The sequence below is a fragment of the Gallinula chloropus genome (genome assembly GCF_964237585.1).
Source record: "Gallinula chloropus genome assembly, chromosome: 2".
NCBI classification, from domain to species: Eukaryota; Metazoa; Chordata; class Aves; order Gruiformes; family Rallidae; genus Gallinula; species Gallinula chloropus.
In genome coordinates, this window is record NC_140086.1 from 95,882,155 (window position 1) to 95,904,511 (window position 22,357).

General features: G+C 42.5%; 1 protein-coding gene across 1 annotated transcript in view; it reads right to left on the reverse strand.

Annotated features, from left to right (window-relative positions):
- Nucleotides 1-22,357, reverse strand: part of JARID2 (jumonji and AT-rich interaction domain containing 2) — a 225,841-nt gene that overhangs the window by 40,624 nt on the left and 162,860 nt on the right. Inside the window, exon 5 of the mRNA XM_084279710.1 lies at nucleotides 11,823-11,999. Within this exon, the coding sequence (XP_084135836.1) occupies nucleotides 11,823-11,999 (177 nt within the window). The remainder of the gene's footprint in view (nucleotides 1-11,822; nucleotides 12,000-22,357) is intronic.

The window sequence follows — 22,357 nt, forward strand, 5'->3', positions numbered from 1 at the left end:
ATCAGTATCCAAACTGCTGAATCAAACTGACAGCACTTTGCCTATAGCAGATGAGCTGCAAATAGAGAAAGGTACTTCTGTAAAGGAAGGAAAATACTAAAACCATTTTGGAGCACATTGTATAAAGTATTGCTGGGATCTATGCTGAGTACCCTCCGTTGAAGTGAAGGGATGAAAAAGCACAGAACAGAAACCACTTCTTTTGTGCAATAAGTATTATGCAAACATGTACAAGTCTACCTCAGCAAGTTTCATTCCTGTCCCTCCATGGAATTTATTAAAGAACATTCCCTGCTCTTTTGTTGTCAGAGCACATAAAAAGCTGAGGTTAAAAAAACCAAAACATGTCACATTTCTCTGTTTATCAAAAATGTGGTAAATTTATGTCAGTGTTGCCCTCTCTTCAGTGAAGCACCTGACAGAGGTCCGTGAGGCTGGTGATCTAATACCCACAGTAGCAAGTGCCCTCCTGCCTTCTCCACTCACCTAGTCTTGGCTTTTACACCCCTGCCTTTATTTGCCATGGTTTAGGAAAGGATGCAAATAAGAAAATTCATAAATACTTATCGTCATGACAGTATCTAAAAAATCATATTCATTACACATAACACACACTGTTTAGGAATATTAACTAAATTAAGTTATTGCTTTCCTGTGAAATGAAACCCTCAGTTTTTCCCTAAACATAATATACTTACAGTATGTACCTTTCTACCTAAGTTGTGAAGCTTAGCTGTCTCTACAGATGGCCTGTAGTAGTACAGGAGTAGCAGCAGCAATAGAATAATAACCAACCAACAATCCTGTTGGGCAGAAGAGGGGCATCTATGCTGCTTTCAAGTAGACGTCTACATCCAAACCTCCCCAACCAGATATCTAGCTTCCCAACTGCTGAGGTTTTGCCTGGCTGGGTTATGGAGGATGAGGGGGGCTGCAAGGGTGCCTTCTGCAAGAAGCAGCCAGAAGCTCTCTGCAGGCCTGACAGAGCAACACCAGCCTTCTCAAGGCCGGGCCCGCCACTGACCAAGGCCAAGCCCATCAGGGATGGTCACAGCACCTCTGGCAGTCACATTTAGGAGAAAAAAAAAAAGAAAAAAATCAAAAGCAGCCTTTTTTTGCCACCAGAGAAGGGAGTGAGAAGATGTAAGGAACTGTGCAGGCACCAAGGCCAGTGAAGGGGGTGGGAGCAGGCGCTGCAGGCACCAGAGAGGAAGATTCCCCTGCAGCCCATGGAGAAGGCCATGGTGGAGCAGGTGTCCCGTTGCAGCCCATGGAAGAGGATGGGGAGCAGAGACCCCACCTGCAGCCAGTGGACAGGGCCCACGCTGGAGCAGGTGAAGGCATATGGAAGACACTGTGACCCACATTTGAGCAAGATCCTGGCAAAACCTACAGCCTGTGGGGAGAGAGAGGGAGGGAGGCTCATGCTGCAGCAGGTTTCCTGGGGGTGTGGAGCACCAGTCTGGAGTAGTCTGGGCTTGAGAGACATTCTATGATTCTATGACTGCACTTCATAGAAGTGACGACCCACGCTGGGGCAGCTGGTGAGGAGCTGAAGCCCCATGGGAAAGGACTCACATTGGAGAAGTTTATGGAAGACTGACTCCCGTGGGTTGGACCCCATGCTGGAGCAGGGGAAGGGTGTGAGAAATGCCCCCTCCCCCAGATAAGAAGGAAAACAACTCATGAGGAACTGACTGAAATCCCCATTTCCTCCCTCTTCCCCTCTGTGCCACCCTGGGTGGGGGAGAAGGGAGAGAAGCTATGACTAAAGTGAAGTCTGCTAAGAAGAGAAGCGTGAGGGGAAATGTTTTAAGATCTGGTCACACTTATTATTATCTGCCTGGTTTCACTGTGTGTGTGCAGTGCAGTGTAATAAATTAGAGAGGTTTTTTTATTCAGTGTTGAGTCTGTTTTGCCTGTGATGCTGATTGCAGAATGATCTCTCCCTGTCCTTATCTCGATTCCTAAGCCTCTCAATATATATTTTCTGCCTTGTCCAGCTGAAATGGGGAGTGATAGAATGACTTTGGTGGGCAACTGGCCTCCAGCCAGGGTCAAAACACCACACCACCAACCCCTCCAAAGCTTGCCTCCAGCAAGTTTGACTAATTTGTTATTCAGGCCACTTATCATATCCAGTCAGTCATAGTGTTGAAGCAGACTCTATTTAGAAAAAAAAAATAATAATAATAAAAGGCAATTGCTCTTCCTCCTCTTTTCCTCCTGGTCTTGCGTAAAGTGAGTAAGAATGAGAGAAAAGCCATCAGTAGCAAAGTCACCACGAATTCCCCAGTGGCTCCGTCACTCCTGAGCTCAGGAGCAACCGGCGCTGCCCCAGCCAGTCAAGGATTTCTCACCGATTTCCGCGAAAGTCACGTAACCTCCATGTCTCGTTTCCAGTGATGGAACTGATAATAATTGCCAACCCTTCTCGGGGAGTTCACGACAATACATTTATCCTCCTTTGTAAGGAGTTCTCACGTCAGATGGAAGGTGCTACAGATGCATGAAACACGGCTATTTATTTTTAATAAGACATAGCCCAAACAACTGATGGCTGGTTCATTACTATGTATTTCATCACTGCGAGGGAGATTTTGCCTTTGGAAGGAACAAATTGTTATATACTGATCTGCTCATACGGAAAGATTAAGTCAGAGAGATTAGTTTTCTGTATTCACTTGCCACTTTATATACTGAAAATTACTAAAACAGAAAACACAGCCAAAAAGCCAAATTGTGCACTTTTATGGTTCACAAAAAACCCTCCAAAAACCCCAACCCAGTGAACATGAGACAAGGTATATTTTATATGCAACAGCTCATTAATTTTAAGTGTCGTGGGAACCCTGCCAGTTTTACCCTCTGAGTAATTATCTTTTGTCTTAATTTGTAAGATTCTTGAAAGGGGGAAGTGAAACGGGAGAGAAAAAAATGTTCAGTCTCACAGGAAAAGCTTAAAAAGCTTAAAGCCTGAAAACACACAAAAAAAGGAGAGATGTAGACGCAAACCAGTCCTGGCCAAGCTGTCTCTAGTTAAACAGTAGATGGTATCAGTTTCTATAAAAATCAGTGTTTGTTCTTCCAACACCTAGAATATGTTATATCCAGCCAGATAGGTATATAAACCTTTCTGCAATAAGAAGTTCTGCAAAATTCTCGGACGTATTATGTCAACAAGTATCAAAAGGTTACCTTGATTAACTACAAAACACTATCATAAGCCAAGCATTCAAGGAGATGGGAAGTCTCCTGGACTACAGTTTTGCTCCCATCTGAGTGAAAATGTAGAATTTATTTAGGCCTTGAGAGTGCAATGAAGGATTAAACTCTGGCCCTAACAGTAACACAGTTCAGTGAAAATACGAAATCAGCAGGAAAGACCAAAAAGCCACCCCAAGAAATCTCACTGTTGTAGAATAATTGGTAGTAAGGCAGAAACACCCACTTCTCAAAGGAAAGCAAACAAGAACACACACTCCCCCAAAACCAAAAACTCTGCATTAAAATTACTGAGATCAAATATGATTTAATAATAAAATTACTAATTCTTTTGTGTCTTCTTATGCAGCAAATTGCATTCCACTTCACTTCTGCCAGCTCTTCAATATTTCTGAGGCATTCAGAAAAGCAGAGGTGTACCTTATGCTTTAACTAAGCCCAGCTACAATCTCCCTTTCCAGAGATAACGGGCAGCAGAATGCTGGCTATTGTGTGTGCCGGAGTTATTTTTTTACCTCGTGAAGGAGTATAGTTGATAAAGGTTTCACTATTGAAGAAATAATTTCATTAAAAACCAGAAAGCAAGCCCAACCCATGAGTGGTGAAACTCCCATCATTAAGGCAGAAATCTTTTGTAAGCTTGAATTATGATTATTTTATGCTACCTTAACTAGCTCTGCATTTCCAGAACAGCTTTTACTTAAAGGTAAGAGGAGCACCACCAACAAATAATTAAAAGTGCAAGTAAATTATTAGTGTCCAGACACTTCAAACAGAATAAATGGTTATCCTTTTATCCACAGGTATCCGAATGTTCGTTCTCAAAATGCCACGTCCTCCAAAGCAATTACTATTATTATTAAACTGAAACAATAAGAGTCCCAGAGTGAAATACTTGTGGGTCTTTCAGCTAGCAGTGATCAAATGGAAGGAAACCGAACCACTACATTCAAAACTCGCGAGCACTGGGGAGCTTTAAACCACTGATATAATTTATGGCAGCAGAGCAAAACCTTATGGTAGGCATGATCCCCATGGATGCATCACAGCGCTCTCTGCGTCAGGGGAACTGGACCCCAGGGCACCAATATTCACCAAGTATCCCATGCAGAGACTTTGGGGTATCTCATTTGAAACTGTGATACAGAATCCCTATGTAAAGCAGAGCAAAGTGTGTGTGTGTGCTGGGTGCAGTTACAAAAAGGGCTAATTTTTTTTTTTTTTTTTGATCAAGTAAAGCCACAGATGTGCTCAATTACTACAGATTAACCAAGCATTTACTACAGGAATTGACACTGTACTGAGCTATAAACATTTATTGTGTTTTCAGCAATTTTCCTGAAGTATTCCTGCAAATTAATTTTCACGCAAATATTTTATAGGATACATCCAGCCAACCATTTAGAAGCCAATTTATAATATGTACAATCATCAGGCTTCCACTGTGTAAGCAGCAGAATTACCGGACTGGGCTCAGCCAACAGCTGACTCCACAGGCAAAGCTTTCTTTCCCAAGCACTCCTGGAGATTATTCCTGCACCAGATACTTGAGATAACGGTGCAGTCCATTGCAGGGACAGCAGAGTACTGATGTGTGAACCCTTTTGCTTTATGGCAGTGTCTAGAAGCTAAAATTTGCACAGGCCATACATGTACACACACGCCGCATGTTGCGGAGTTCATGCCACGTACAGCAAGTGATTGCGCGCTCATAAAAGTATCCAAAACAGAGGAGGGAGATAAGAGTAAAAGGGAGAAGTTTTGTTTTCAGAAGGAGAATAGGGAGCCTTGCCAATGTTGTGAACCTGAGCCAGCTATTCCAATGCAAACCTCATGTTGTTACATAGATCATGTTTGGGAAGAGATGTAATATTAATCAACTTTCTGGCATTAAGTATCCGTTACTGTACAAAAACATTCTTCCTCTGGCTTTAATTCAGTTTTAAGTCACTGTGAAAACATCTATGTGGCTCTCAAACTGCCTTAAAGGACCCAGGCAATAATTCTTTTCCTCTCCCGGAGGAACTAAAACAACGAACCACTTCCATAAACCACAGTATTTTAACACCATCAACTGGTTTCCTGAAGCATTGGGTATGTTCAGACTTCTACAAGCCACTGCCAGAGATAGAAAGTGTCTTCTGGAGCCCCGCAACACAATCTACTTACCCGGGGTCAGGAGCAAAGGCATACTTCAAGAGAAAAGGGCACCACAACATCATAGGAATGTGTGTGGCACTGCTGTTCCCACACTTCTCCAGCCCTAATGCAATGCCATACAGCTTGTCAGTGGACAACTCTGCATGCTAACAGAAGCCAAACAGTGGAACCATGGCAGGTAACACCGATTTCTTTTCGACACTGTCAATGACACTGCTCAAAACCCTACGTGCACTGGAATATACTGGGCCATTGAGAGGAGAGTTATTGGTATGAGGCACCACGCCACCGTTTGCAAAGATTCAATACCAAACGTCTCTCCTCAGCACAAACTCAGTACTCTCACCTAACCACTACGACACAAACAACATCGCACGGGTCACTCGCTGAGCAGCAAGTCCGTGCAAGAAGTGTCTGTCTGTTATCACAAGTCTCTCACCAGGATAACAATTCCATTTTTTTGAGCAACTTCCAGCTCCCCTGTTCTTCTCCACAGGTCATACATCTAGCTACTGAATATCCACAAATCCCCAAATGTGTTGTGCCTGATTTGCATATTTAAATATGTAAATTACTGCAAAACGGGTAATTTTCATGTTACATATTTTTGCAGAAAAATTAAATGTGCAAAAATGTTTATTGCAACAATTACTGGTTCCATGGTATTTCAACAAAAGGCTGTAAATCATCAAAATAATTGCCTAGCCATTAACTATTGTAGCACTCTGCCTGAAATTTTCTCATTCTGCATTTTAGCTGGATGCAGAAAATACTTTTCTTCTAAATGTTTACTTCTTCAGGATTAATTTCACTGAAAAAGATGCATGAGCCTAAGACTCCATCTTACGTACCCACCCACAAATACTGAATTTAGTTAAAACCCCAAACTAAATAAGGAATTGCAATCACAAATTAGAATGTCTCAGCACGCTCCCGAATGGTAATGTATGTAAAAGATATGCCATTTAAGCCCGAGATGTACAAGCACTGCATTGAACTATATCCTGAAATAAGGAAAAAAAACCCACCCCAGCCATCTACAATCTTTTCCTGCATCATCTTTGTTACTACACATGTAAGGAAATTACTCTGCTAAATTATCCATTGCAAATTGAGAAGCACAACATTCTCCTGTATTTCTGGTAAGCGAGGGAGCCAGCGCTGAAGCAGAGTGTAGTATTTCCAGCCATGCCTGCTTACTACGTGCTCCTGCCAGATCTGTTTTGAAATGTGAGCCTCCAGGAAAGAGGCGCCCACGCTATTTTCTCCCCTGCTCATTTCAGGCAGAAGGCATGCAGAGCAGTTTTTATCTGACCACAATAACAAAACACAGCGCAGACCGGCAATCGTTTCTGACCCAGCAGGTTTTCTGACACACTGAGGGTGGTTTGCTCCAGTTAAGGAAACAAGTCTCTTCTTCGTGAAGAAGAGTGGTTACAAATAATGATGGTGAACTCCATTTTCCTACAAGTAAATTAAGTATTAATTATTACACTCAGGTGTCCAAAGACAAGCATGACATTCCCATGTATGCTGGGCCAGATGTCCACGTCTCTCCACCTTTGAACTGATGCGCTGGTGTGAGAAGTCCCTAGAGTCCTGCAACCACCCTTCTCAGGGAAGTTAGCCAACTGTTATCAGAGGAACTGTTGCCTGCTGCACCGGTTTTCAGAGTTGTCTACGCAACTGTATCTGTGTACGCTGCTCCTCCCGAGGCCCTTTTCCAGTCCACAAGCCCTTTCAAGTTGAGTAAGGCCTATCCTCTTTTGCTCTTGTGATGGGACTGATAACTCCCTAATTGCATCTTCCAGCTCCTTACCCCAGCCTGCCTAACAAAACACTCGGCACCTGCAAATATTTTCCTTCAGGAGCCTGTAGAAAAAAACCTTACACTGTGTCACAGAATGAAACCAAAGTAGGATTTACTTAGTCATGAGGAATTCAAAGAATTAAGTTTTAAAGGAACAGAGACCTAACCCTTCTCTCTTACCTACAGCTTAGAATTTCCTCCGAGTGACAGGGAGATGTAATTTAGACCTCCCTGTCCTCCAGGGAGACAGAGTACAGCTCACTTGTGGAGAACTTGCTTTCTCTGCACATCACCCCACGGCAACTGATGACTGACACCCTCCTCCCTTTGAACAAGGTCCATTTTCTAATAGGTCAATGTCTCTCCACCTCCTCCTCCATGGTGGCAAGATTCCCTGTCATCCAGGTTGTGTTTGAGAAGTCTCTCCCCACACCTGGCAGCTACACTGAAGAAAAAACATATTGTTTAAGCCAATGCTCCTACCTGGCTTCTTCCACCAAATTCCTTGTGCTTAAAGCCATGTAATAGCCTCAGACACTGATGGACATTTGAGATGCATACAAAATGCATGATGGAAAATAAGCATGTTCATCTGAGCAGCACGCAGCCATCCCATAGCTGAGTGCACTGGATCTAAACACTGGGAATTATGGGGGTTCCTACACCCACACTCCCCAAAGGGTCAGTAACCAGTCTGCAACTACAACACATTATCTGAACCCCATCTCGATCTGCTGCAATATGCAGCACCCTTATCATCCCTAATTCTCCATATGTCAATTTTGAAATTCACTACAGGCTTACTCAAAAGGTCTGAAGTTAATAAAGGGAACTATGTGCTTTAAAAAGGTAAGATCCAGAATGAGGGGTTTCTCTATTCCAACTAAATATTCATTGTTTTTTAGCTGGGAAAATACACTTTTAAAGTCAGCATCTATATGGGGACCAAGCGATTTGGCTTAAACATCACTATAAATTCTAACTCAATTAAATTCATTCTGATTAGGACCAAAATTCCACATCAAGTTTAGAAAGCTTCTAAAAATCTCCCCTCATAATTAAAAGCACAAACCTCTGCTAATTTTATTGCTGAATTTGTCAGAAAAGTTATCAATAGTATTTTGCAGAAGAGGTCAGACTAGATGGCCTCCTGGGGTCTTCTCTGACCTGAATTAATCTATGACATGTACTGCAAAAAAAACCATAGCAACTAAGAACCACTCACATGTTTTAGTCTACATTATAAGAGAACAGTTCTCTTGCAAACAAAAGCTGAAAGTCTTCAGACACTTATCTTCTCTCAGTGAGAACTGCTCGCTGTCAGTTTAAGCACGCTGAGAAAGACAGTGAGAGTTACATGCAGAACATCCTATACGACATGACAGAAAGTTACCCAGAGCGAGCACTGGTTTCTAACTAGGGCACAAAGCACCACCAATGACATCCAAGCTTTTATCTGCTGCTGATTTATCTTAACATCTGTCAGACCCGGCCTAATCAGTTGAAGTCTGTCAACAATATGAAACCAATTTTTAATAGCATGGCTCTACCATTTTTCCTTGTGGCAACCACAGTGGTATCTCAAAAAATGGTTTAACCACAAGACTATCGCTGCCAGCACTAAGATACTGCAGGAAGGAAAGAGCTGCACATTGCTACGTATCCCTTCTCCACACTCCCGTGAATGTGGGGGACAAACATGTCTCCTGCCAAACATGTTACTTGGCTCTTTAAGAAATGGATACATGCATGGCACATCAGAGGTACTAAGAAGGGAGGATGAAAAGACACAGGTAAAATGTTGATGCTTTAAATAGATCTATGTAAGCAGTAAGCTTGTAAAGCGACAGACCAGTTGAGTTAATTGCTTCTGTTTGTGCAGCAAGCTATGCCACGTCTTATACGGGCTTCTTACTCATACTTATGCATTTTCAATTGAGTTAACTGTCCAAAAGGTGGCTCAACAGGCTAAGTTACAACAAACAGTTTGGTGTACAACCCTAATAATGCCCCATATTGGCATCAGAAGAGGATACTGACAAATGACTTTGCCCAGGAAAGTTGTTCTGGCCCCATTTTAGTAGGAAGCAATCATTTGACACCGTCTAATGACATTAATCAAGCTCTGAACCTTTGTTTTGTATGTCATAGCAAATGCTTAGCATTTTCAGGTCCAAAGTACTTGACTACACATTGTATATTAAAAACAAAAGACTTTAATTCATTAAAAATAGACTCTCACGCTAGATTAAGTTCATTTGCTGTACCCGTCCCTGGCCTGCCTTTGTGTGTGGTCTCGTTTAAAACAGACACACACGAACCTGAATCTACTTTATTCACGGGAAACAAAAATACTATTGGCTGTCAACCAAAATAACAGACACTGAAAAATGGGAATACCCCTGGGTAAGAAAATTTTAATTAAAAAAAAAGGAAGAAAAAAAGAAATTACAATGAAGAAGCAGCAGCTGCCTTCTCTGGGAATTCCTGTTTCATCACCTTTGTCAAAACATCTCACATTGTCTCCTATGTATTTTATAAAGGTCTTTTGCAGATCTATTAAAGCAGCAGCTTCATTTATGCTCGCTCTGATCTATATTGATAAAGATTATGAAGCCATTAGATGGCTCATTAAGTTTGCCTTTACTTACCCCCAATTAAGATTTCAGGTGTCTCTGGTTTTGAGCTAATTTCAAAGTGGCTGCCATCTGGGACACTCTCAAGGAATCGGCTCCTTTTGTAATGATATATCACATTTAAAACTCTAAGGCAGCAGTTCTGTTACGTGCAATCTCATTTTCCATATGTAGACTTTTGTGCCTGTTATTTTGAGGGGTTTACTTAGAAATCAATCCAAAGTGCCAAGTTTTGATCCATGGCTTTTACAGCATTAAAGCTCCTGCTCGCAGCTGACAGTTGAAATGCTATTAGGCATAATGTCCCTTTGCACTTCTCCACATATAGCTCCACAAAAAGAGAGAATTTGAGCTTGATCCCATGTTGGAGAACATGCTGGATCTGGCTGAAACAGAGTTAATTTTCTCCGTAGTAGCTGGTATGGGGCTGTGGTTTGGATTTGTGCTGAAAACAGCGCTGTTAACACAGGGATGTTTTCATTACTGCCTGAGCAGTGCTTAGACAGAGAGCCTTTACTGCTTCTCACCTCACCCCACCAGTGAGTAGGCTGGGGGTGCACAAGACTTGGGACAGGACACAGCCAGGACAGCTGACCCCAACTGACCAAAGGGATATTCCATACTATATAGTGTCATTCTCAGCATATAAATCTGTGTGAAGGAGGAGGAAGGGGGAGGATGTTTGGAAAGATGGCTTTTGTCTTCCCAAGTAACTCTTCCATGTGATGGAGCCCTGCTTTCCTGGAGTCAGCTGAACACCTGCCTGCCCATGGGAAATGACAAACTAATTCCTTGTTTTGCTTTGCTTGCGTGGCTTTACCTATCAAACTGTCTTTATCTCAACCCACGAGTTTTCTCACTTCTACTATTCCAATTGTCTCCCATCCCAGCGCAGCGGGAGCGAGTGAGCTGCTGTGCGGTGCTTAGTTGCCGGCTGGGGTTACACAGCAACAGGTGTGCAATGAAAAACAGATTCAGACATAGTCAGGAAAAATGGTTTTGTTATAGGTAACAATGGCACCCTTTGTAGAAGCCTCTCTTTTGAAAAGCAGAGATGAGGACCAGCACAATGAAGTAACTGGGATCTAGTATTCTTTTCTTCATGCAGAGCAGCACAAAAACCAGCAGGCTCAGGTCTGTAGAGAGACATTCCTTTCCATTTTCCTAGTAAGAGCTGAACGGACAGTCACCAGAAGGAAGGACTTTCACAGTGACCTAATACTGAGGAAAGGAATGGGGAGCGCTGGCTCCATTTTGACATTATGTGAGGCAGAGAGGACACTGTTGTTAGGGTACACGAGTTCTTGCTGGAGAGGGAACCACATCACACGAGACTGTGGCAGGGGAGCATTACAGCAGGAGCAGAAAGTTTTCAGTGTGGCTTTTAGATCTTCCATTTTACACTAGGCAATGTTGCAACATACACAGATCCATTTATAAAGATATGGCACAGAGACATCGTGACAGAAAGACTGTGTAACGAACACAGCTTTTGGTGATTTGCAAAGCTTGAAAGAGCTTCTTCTACAAAATCTTTCCATAAACAGTATGAATGTAGTATCTTAACCCACTGGAATTGTGGAATCAAAATCGCATGTGAAAAATTAAGTGTTGACCCTGTCACATGTTTTGATAACACTTATGAGTGCTTATATTTAACTTTGATAAAATAAAATCATTAAACTTCAGTCTCAAAAAAGCCACAGAGAGAGTGGCGGTATATGTGTATATACAGTATATGCATATGCGTGCGTGTATATAAAAATATATGTAATTCCACCCCTGCAGCTACTGTTCTGCCACAGATGGGTTTCAGATTGTCAGGAGAAACAGGTTAAAGCAGAAGGTGCTGCCACTACATCTCATTCCCCTTTCCCATTATGGCCTGTATCCTTTTTCACTCAGATCCAGAAGAACAGACAAGGATTAAGCACACAAGCTCATAAATTTCATTCCAAGGCAGTTGCAGAACAGCACTATTTCAGACCTACCTTGCCCATTTGGTACATGTTTATGCGTTTTTCCTTTCCTGGGAGTTGACTGGCATGATGATGAAGCATTGTTTGTGGCTGTTTTTGTGTCCTCTGTCTCCTCTTCCTCCTCCTCCTCTTCCTCATCATCCTGAGAGCTTCCAAAATATACCATGTTGCTGGGCAGGGCTGGAGAACCTGATCATTATAAAGAAACAGCTTATTAGCATCATTACATTCACTCACTATGCTAACCATATTGATCACAACCCACTTTGGTGTTACACATAGAAAGGGAAGAGGGAGACTCGGAGATGAAAGGTCACATTAGTGCATGACTAACTGGAGGGGTTTTATTTATTAATTTTTACCAACAGGAGATGTATGTGCTTGAAAAGCGGAGTTTCCCCCCTCTAAGCACATTCTATTCATACTTTAGACAAGCAAACAGACTTGTACAAGCCCTAATTAATAGCTTTATGTATTCAGAAAAGGACTAATGCACATGCTTAAATTCAAATGCGTGCTTAAGTGCTTTACTGAAGTCTTAACGCACAAACTAGAAGCTTACAGCTTTTCCAAACAAGAAAAAAAGAGCACTTACAAACCAATCTGCACCCTGGTAATATTTTTAGGTTATTATTACAATAAAATACTAGTATTTAAACTTCACGGTGCTTTGCAGACCTCCACAGCATTGTACACAATGCTTTGCAGCATTCTGGCTCGGTTTTAAATACAGAGAAAAACTGAAGCATTGAGATGCTTAATTTTGCCCTGCAGGTCCCCAGCAAAGGAGAGAAAAGAGCAGAGGGTCCCCTGATTCCCCAGGTGCTCCTCCTGCGGGTGTTGCTTCTCACACCTCGCGTACTCCCTACGCTGCTCCCCGTCACGCGCCTTGTTTGCGCAAGGGTAGGGCACAACACGCAGTTCAGTGAAAGAGAGGGGAGGATTCAAAGGCTTAACAACAACACAGGGTTATAATTTGAACATAACTATTGCATAATATGCCTTTAACGTGTGTCATGCAACAGTGTGTAGGTTTCCCTGCGCTGCATCAGGACCCATAAAGGGGCTGTAGCAAACTAACGACTACTGTGAAACGTTTGGATACCGCTGACAGCTAACAGACACTTTTCCCCATGCCAGATAAGAGTTTCCACTTTGAAATAAGTCTCCTGGTCTCCTACCTGTTCCCTGGAGGAGCAGGTGTCCTGGGAGCCTTCTACATACTAACAAAAAGATACATTTTTGTGAAGAATGGGGAAAGAAATAGAGAATCAGGAGAAGTGGAGAATGGGGACTCACTGCTTCAATTATTTTCCTGTAGCTAAGTAAGACAAAGGACAAAGAGAGCTGGGCTCCAGACCAACAACACGAGGTAATGGTGATTTGGCTGGTGCTTCCTTTAGGAAATACTTCTGGCTTCAAGCTCTTCAGAACAGCAATTTCATGTTTTGTTTGGTTTTGAGCTGTTGGCGTTGCTGTTGCCAACAAATAACTAAAGCTTATTTTTGGGTTGCATATTCTCTGCTCCCAGCAGGCTCGTACAAAATATTCTTAACTACAAAAATTACATTTTAATGAATGAATACCTAAATATGGCACAAAACCGGGGATAGGCTGGTTCTGTACTCAACTAAGGGAACTGGTTTTAGTTGGGATGGAGTTAGTTTTCTTACAGTAGCTTGTAGAGGTCTATGTTTTGGATTCATGACCAAAATATTGTTGACAACACAGGGATGTTTTAGGTACTGCTGAGTTAGTGCTTACATGGCATCAAAGCATGGCATGAGCAGGCTGGGGGTGCACAAGAACTGGGACAGGGCACAGCCAGGACAGCTGACCCCAACCAATCCAAAGGACATTCCATACCATATGGTGGTATGCTAAGCAGTAAAAGCTGTGGGAAGGAGGAGGAACAGGGGCTTTCAGACCAATGACATTTGTCTTCCCAAATTGCCATTACATGTGATGGAGCCCTGCTTTCTTGGAGATGGATAAATGCCTGCCTGCCCAGGGAAAGTGGGGAATGGATTCCTTGTCTTACTTAGCTTGTGTGCACAGCTTTTGCTTTACCTACTGAACTGTCCTTATCTCAACCCATGAGTTTTCTCACTTTTACCCTCCCAATTCTCTCCCCCATCCAACTGCAGGGAAGAGAGTGAGCAGCTGCATGGGGCTTAGTCCCCACCTGTAAAGACCTTTGCTCTTGGTCTCTAGAAGGGCCACTTTGGGCCTGCAGCTGCCTTGGGGAGAAGCAGAGAGAAACTCCCCACGAGCACCCCATTCTGTGCATCAGTGGTAGCCCTTGGGCAGCTGGGGAAACACTGCAGCAGCACATACAGCATGAAGATTCTTCCCACCCTCCCACCCTGAAACAGCATACATATTAATCCATCCAACCCAGACATAAAATGTATGGACACATATGGTTATGCTTGGGGAAAGCCTTCTGCATGCCACACTTTCATATTTATACAGACTAATGATCAAATTGAGATTGTTGACACATTTCAAAGCATAGGAGCTCTAGCAACTTACAGAAACAAGAACTTTCTCATTTTTTATGCCCAGAACTTTTTGGCACACTCTAAGCAATCAACCACAGTAGGTAAGAGGTGCTGAGAGGTACATTAATTCTTCTGCTGGGATGGGAGCTTTAAGTCTCAACAGCAACTAACTAGAAGACTCCAAAACATTTACTCTAAACCAGTGCTGTCTGAAAAATAAATTGTCTTTTTCCTTCTATCTAGGTACCCAAGTCTGTAATTCAGAAGTTATTAGCTCTGCAAGTCTGCACTGTGCATCAGTTCTAATCAGGATCCAAAGCCTGGTACCACCAGTGCATTAATGTATTGACAAGTGATGGCAGTAAAAGAAACTTACTGTTAGGAACCCTCAAAATTAGATTCAAACACAGACTGAAATCTATTGTAATTGGAGAAATAGTCAGAAATTTTATCCTTATGAAACACCAAAATAGGATACCAGATACACTGTCTATTCTCTGAGACTCGTCTTTCCTCGAGTTCTACATCCTTGAGCTTTTTTGTCAGCTTTCAACAGCAACTAGAAGAAAAATTATCATCTGCCATGCAAATGTCTTCATTATAACAGCAATCTTTTTTCATTTTAAAGCACGGAATAAAATATAGTACTGTGGCATTCTACTTAGGGAGAAGGGAGGGTCTAACCCAAGTGCAAGAGCAGATAAAAACTTCACCTAACTCCTGGTATTTAATTTCTCAGTGCATAAATCTTTGGTCAGAATGACATTTTTTAATTCTTTCCAATTGAGAACTATGAACAACAATGGTTAAACTGCATTCCTGGGACAGCTGGGGCTGCTTGGGAAGTACATTTCCAGAGAAATTAGACTAGCAATGTCCAATAACACAGGAGAGTCCTGCTAACCCTCACTTTACTAAGTGCTCTGCAATATGAGACCTCAGAGAAAAGCTGGCGATCAGTCTGGGTCACCTCCTCCCCCCTGTAGCCTTTCCTAAGTATTCATTAAAGTTGACTTGCAGAACAGAAAGAACAGGGGGAAAAAGCTGGACTCATGCATTTTTGTTCTATTTGAGCTTTGTTATGGATGGAAGACGCTGAAAAAAATCTAAAAGCTTTTGAGTTTTCTTCTTTGCTTTTTATACCAGAATGATTTTTATCGCCTTTTATTTCAGTTCTGGAATAGCTTCAAATACTGAGAATTTGTTCACACCTATGGGTTGAGCTGGTTAAAACCATTTTCACTTTAAGTCTGTGTAGCTAAACATATCCAAAAGGCTAAGAAAAAACTAGTTTAAAATACTGAAACAGGCCACTCAAGATCCAGATACTCTGAAGTCCCTTTATGAGCAGACTGAAGGAAAGACAAGCTTGTAAGTTCACACTGATGTCATTCAAGCTAAAAGAATGACAATTATGTTGATTAGGCAACACCTAATGTGGAGTGGCTGATGTGCACTGGTGGTTTACACCAAGCGAAGAGCTAAGAGAACCCCCCCAAACTACTCTGATGGAAAGAAATGTGAGATTTCTCATGACTGAAGAACTAAAGAAGCTCACACGAGTGAAGCTGCACTGTTTAGAGTGGAAGCTAGGCAGTAACTCACCTTCTTTATTATAATAAAGATTCCTGTCCTAAATATCCCCCATCATCGCTAAAACCAGACAGGGATGTGTCTATGATCCCACAGCTTACCTCTACATTTGTTACCCAAAGCTGCTAATTATATAAACAATATTAAATAGTGTTATTGTAGCCACAAATGTCTAGGATTGTTGGAGATGTTGAGAATTTTTTCCAGCTGGATCAGTTGGTCTAACAAAATATATTGCCCTTCCTCATAAATCTGGCCTGTCTTCATCTCAAGTTAAAAACATGGTGTGTTTCCTTACACGCAGACCTCACTGAGAATTGTTGATCTCGGTTTTCTCCATGTACCACAGATATTTACCATGAAAATGGTGTATGATAAAAACCCCTCCAAAACGGCACGAGAACGAGGAGAACCGCAGGTTGGCCAGATGCATGCAGACACACTCACAGTCACAGAACATACAGTTGTAGGCCCTTGCTTGGTGTTTGAATTTACAACACGCTGTTCTGCACATTTTTGTCTTTGCCTGGACACACTTGACAACAGGAACCCACAAGGCATCTGTGCCAGTCCATCCTTGCCCACATTTTACCAGCCAGACAGCAAGAGTAACGATGAGCCATCATCCCTCCTCTTCCTCTTGCCCTTCCCAGCAACAAGGCATGATTCTTGCAGCCTACCCAGGGTAAACTAAAAAGCAACACTAGAATTTAATTAATAACTGACAGCAAAAGAGAAGAGCTGCAATGCTCTGGTAAGCAGTCAACATCTGTGTCCAGGAGCTGGTGTGTGCCAGGTCTCACACTCTAGTATAAAACTTTCCCCCCAAACTCCCCTCCTTGCTTTCCATCCCCAAGAAAACAGCAGAAAATAATCTGCACAAGAGTTATGAGAGCCTGTGGCTGTATTGAGTTTTACAAGTCTCCTCCTGTGCCGGGAGCCCCCGAGTTGTGCAGGCAGCTGCTACCACGGGCGCTGCAGCAGAGGAAGGGGCATAAGGAAGGGAGCAACCCTCTAGCGCCCAGGGAAAGCGTGTGAGAAGCCATCCACGTCAAGAAACCCACCCCACCATGCACCCAACCAGCAGGTGTCAGAAAAACCTGCCCATTCAGCAAATCTGACAGTAATCTAGCAAATACAGTTTGGCTTCTCACCGCTTCTTTCGAAGATATTTCATAAAAGGACCTACCTAGGCTACCTGTGGCCACGTGGACATTTTTCTTCGCATCAAAAATGGTCTAGAGAGCCCAATCTACCCCAATCTGGCCTCTTGTTCTTACGCCTGTGCCACCACCTCAACTGTGGTAGTATAATTTTTTTGTGAGGCCATGTGGTGAATCGGAGCAGGGAACTGATTCAGATTAAAATCCTAGGCTAAGGAAATTAAAGTCCATTAATAAATGCTGTAACTGTAATGCAATGTTACAAGCTCTCAAGTAAAGATTTGGAAAATTTCTGTGCACACTTTTTCTTATTGCATGTGCAGCCCAATATATTGCTTTATGTTATTAAACCAAACGTAAAACACAGTATGTTCCAAATCTCTTGTAGGAGCTGCACATGTCACATTCTGTCCTGATGATGCCTAGGTACACACTTCCTAAATGCCTTCCTTTCCCTCCACCCCGACAGCTGAGTTGGTTTGCATCAGTATCTACATAAAAGCACATGCCATCACCAGGTAACTGGATGAGGCCATCACAACAAGTTGGAAAGGAAGGAGCAGCCATGGCAGTAGTAGTAAGCTGAAAGAAAGGGAATGCAGGAGCAGCAGTGTAGAAGAAAAGCTGGGCTCAGATGTGCTGGGGCTGGAGAAGGGGGCAAGCGGTGACAGGTAGGTTAGCAGACAGACACAGGCTGCAGGAGCAACGGGAATAGAAGATGCTGAAAAATTACTGATTCAAATCGTATCAAATACAGTAAATGGGGAAGGACAGCTTCTACTGAACAGATGTAACAAGAGCACCTGTCTGATAGCGCTGTCGGCTTGCTGCCCTGATCTGGACATGTGTCATTCACCTTTTCCTGCTTAACAAGTTGCTGTTAAATCACAGTAGAGACCAGAAAAGCTATGGCCCAGGCCAGGCAGCACCCTGGAGGAAACATTCTAGCCCTCTCTGCCTCCTCCACATCATGGTGGGAAGGCCAAATCACCAAAGCTGGCCCTCAACAGGCAATTTTGAAAGGCTAACTAATTGCTGTGGTCAACTAAGAGATTGCAAGCCCTGCTGAAAGCTTGGACAGGTAACAAAATGCCCAGGTACCCTCTCCTCACCACTACCAGAGGAGCTCCTGCTCCTGTGACCAGATACTGCTGTGCATGACAAATTTTGAGAAAATCATTAATGGGGATTTTTCTTTTTTAAATTCACTCATCATGGTTACAATGAGCTGTGAATTATTACAAAAAGGGAGGATGTTCAGCTCTTTAAAAAATGAGGGTTAAGTATGTTTGGCAACTGTTTCCATCAGTATCTGCAGTTTCATTATTGAAATTCTCTCTTGAGTATTTTTGTCTTCCCTCCTATTGTGAGAGCAACACAAAAGAAAACCTAACTATATAGGAAAAACAATTACCACAACTATACACAAAGTGTTGCCTAATGCATATGAAAGGATGACAAATGTATTTTATGTCCTCTGCTATAATAATTTGATGCTTATACAACAATAAGTACAAAGTAAAATATGTTTTTTTAAGTCATGGTGCTGCTTTTAGCAGTTTTCCCAGAAAGATGTTACTCCTTGCACGTGCAAAATTCAGGCTTGCTACTAAGAGTAGACAGAATTGATGCTTACACAACCTGTACTTACAGATGCACTGACCTCAGCAACAAGTGCCTGATTAACAGAATAAACGATACTCTTTTTCAGCCGTTTTATTGGACTAATGAGGTTATTAAATTTCTTTATTTGACAAATGCGTAATTTTCCCTCCTAAATTACGGTATGTTTTGTTTCTCATTAAATTACATTAACTTTTGTCTTGGACCAGCTAAACATATTTAAAAAATTCTGAATTTGGATCTGAAGAGAGGAATCAGAAGTATGGAAAGTGCACGCGCTTTGCCAAAAGCACTATTTCATTACTCTTCAGAATTAGCTGGCAGTGCTTCTGCAATATTTACTGAAGTACAAACCAAATGTTTTCATCTGGACAGGATTCAAACCCTGGTATGCTACAACCACAACAAAAATCATCTCAATCCAAGAGCCTTCTCCGTAATTTGGGCTGTGGTTTCTGCAAAATTGGAGGATTCTTCTGCATGAATTATTTACGCTAACTCCCCCTCTAGCTCCTCTCTTTCCTTTTCTTTTTTTTTTTCTTTCCCTTCTAACAATTAAACATAACCCAGATGTGCTTTGGAAAAATCTTAAGACCATTCAAGATGTTGGAATGATTTAAGCACAAGGCAGGTCAAGGTATGCGGGGCTTCAGCCGGCACTGATGAACGCCTGCATGCCAAGCCCTGTAACAAGGCGCATCCCAAGCTTTGGCTTCTCCTCTGACACACGGCCCCATTTTGGGGGCTGTCTGCAGGTGGAAAAACCTCGCCTCCCAAACGCTCTCGACATACTGGCATCTCAACGCTTAAAATTTAGGGCCTGCTTCTCATTTATTACATGTCCTACTTATTACCTTTTGGCAGGACAGCGCCAAGTCCCTGAAGTGCAAATAAATGTAATTTATGCCTGCACTTTACGGTCGTTTTACGGAGCGAGGCTAAAAGGGAACGAACTGCACAAACTCTATACGAAAGAGCAATTGTATCTCACTTGCCTGACTCCACCTGCAGCAACAGGCCCAGAGGGAGCTCCCTGGTGCCTGAGCAAGAGCATGAAAAAAGGCCATCCCGAGCACAGAAACAAAGCAGATGGCTAACGCGCTGATGCTCAAACTCTCCCTTTCCTCTGCCATCATACAAATCACAGGAGGCTTAGTGTTATGGATAACTTAGCAGCCAGTCCAATGATGCAAGCCTCATTTTCTTCTCAGTCCAGTCTTCAAAAAGCCATAGAACTAAAACCAAAAAGCCCAAGAAAATAGTTTCTTTTTAGGAAAATGGAGTAAGAGTGGGAAATTTGTGAACCTTCAGGAAAAAAAAAATATGAGGTTCACCTTCCAAGGTCAACAAAACAGACAGTGAGAGACTACTGAATATTAAAAAAGCAAGTATAGTACTTCTCACATTTACAGTTCATATCTGACAATCTCAAAGCAATTTGCCTCCACTAATCTGGCTAGATTCAGAGGCAAACCTCAAAAACAACCCCTCCCATATACACTTCAACCCCCAGCTTTTATGCTCCTCTCCACCATGAACAAGTCAAGTCTGCACATCCCAAGCCACCATGCTGCAATTTCCAGAAGGCTACCCGGCTGCATTTCATACCCAAGAGATCCGCGTCCCATTCCTAGCACAAAATAAGCCTTTTGGGGGAGCACTGAACCTATGGTAGGTTCACAAATTACAGATGCAGCCTCACAGGTTCCTGGCTGGGAGGAAGGGCAGGAACTGCCTGTGCCAGAATACTTTGCTGCACACATGGGTACCGAACACTGCAGGCACTGAGGCTTTGAAGCACTGCTGCTGCCCTCAAAGCCCTCACATTTTATGCTGGCAGCTCATCCACAATCAACGCCCAATTATGTCAATACCGATATACAGAGCTAAATACTTTTCACTTTAGAGAAAAGCTAAGGGACGCGGAGAGACTCAGTGGCAAATACAAAGGCTGAACTGCAAGATTAGTCTCCAGTTTCAACGAGCTAATTTCATCCCATGTCTTTTTGCAGGGGTAGATACTGCGAACATTAAAAGGGGCGCCAAAACGGTAAGATCATGGTAAAACTTTGATTCAGCTTCAGTACTACACACCCACACACTGCTCTCCTCCTGCACTCAGCCGCGCTTGCAGTTTCTTACATCTCCTAGTAGGCACAAACCGCTGCACGCCTGGAGGGATGGCCCTCCAGCAGCACCCTCATCCCCTGGGAAGGAATAACAGGGTATCTGTTGCCAGGCTCTCTCTGCGTACTTCATACACATGCTTTTCACCATGAGCTCGCATAGCCACTTCTCCCTGTCAGCACTGATTAAATTACTCTAATCCTAAACCACTGTGGGAGTGAGTTACAAACCCGGATTAGCATACTCCACAGCTAGACAATGTGGTTGCATGTATGAGATATACCTGTTCTTTTACACCTCAGTGTCACCCCTAGCTTTAAAAAAATAACTTCAGAACTGTAAGATCATAGCTGCGAAACACAAACCTAAGTTTATTAAATGGTTTGTGTGACTGATTTTCTACACTCCCAAATTTATTCTTGTGTTCTCAATCCATTCTAAAATTTCAGCCTCAAACATCAGACAATTTAACAAAATGGATAAAAAGTGTTTCTCTGGTATTTTAAACAAATTATCATAAATCTTCATGTCTTAGTATTATTTTGGAACTATGAAAACTAACCTAGACTGCAAAGCATCTCATGTTTTTGGACAGCATCAAGAGTTTCATTGCTTTGCCTAATCTAGCTGCCGTATTTAACGCGCTGACTCTGGTCTGGTGAGCATGTCTCCACGGTGGCAACACGCTCCCTTGGAAGGCTGGCACTCCAAGAATGTGACTGATGCTGCCACCGCCTCTCATGAAGGCCGGTACCTACTGACACTGGTTTATCAGGCAAGCGTACCTTCTACCTTATTAAAAGCTACAGAAATTAATGGTCATTTTCTACCATGCCCAAAATTAAGACCTGTCAAGCTTCTGGGTTTGGGACCTCTCCAGTTGTAGTGAAAAACCTCTGTAGGTACCCACTGGTGCAGACACTACAATACCGCCTAGCAAGACACAAGAGAGAAAACTGGGATCAAAGGCCCCTGAACTTACCAACTAAACAAGGTGTTTTAAAGAAGAAGCCTGTTTAAGAGCAAACTGCAAGAGGACTGTGGCACTGAGATTTAGAAGTTACTGCAGTTTGGACAGACATGCTATACTGAGATTTTGCATTTTGTATGTGCCCATTCGTACGGACTCATCATATCGTTACGTCTCTGCAGTTCTCAGAGAGAATGAGCAGTCACACATCTTGCAGAACAGTTTTTAGAAGAGCCTGAAAACCCTCGATTCGTGAGATCTCAATTAAACCATCTTTATTTAGGAATCCCTGAAATTCTCTAGCATGTAACTCCCAGAGGCATGGCTTAATTAGAAAATTGATCATGGGAAAACTTCTTAAAATGTAGGCTCCTAATCACAGCCTTCTTGTTATCACCTTTTGCCAAAGATCTGCTGCTCACGGGGAATTGTTTTTTCTTCCCTCTTCAGCCCTGTGCTATTTCACTCACAATATTTTTAACCTGTAAATAATTATGGAGGGTAAAGGTAACTTAAATGCACTGTAACAAAAGCTAGTAAGAAAAATTTGATCAGAGGCAGAAAATA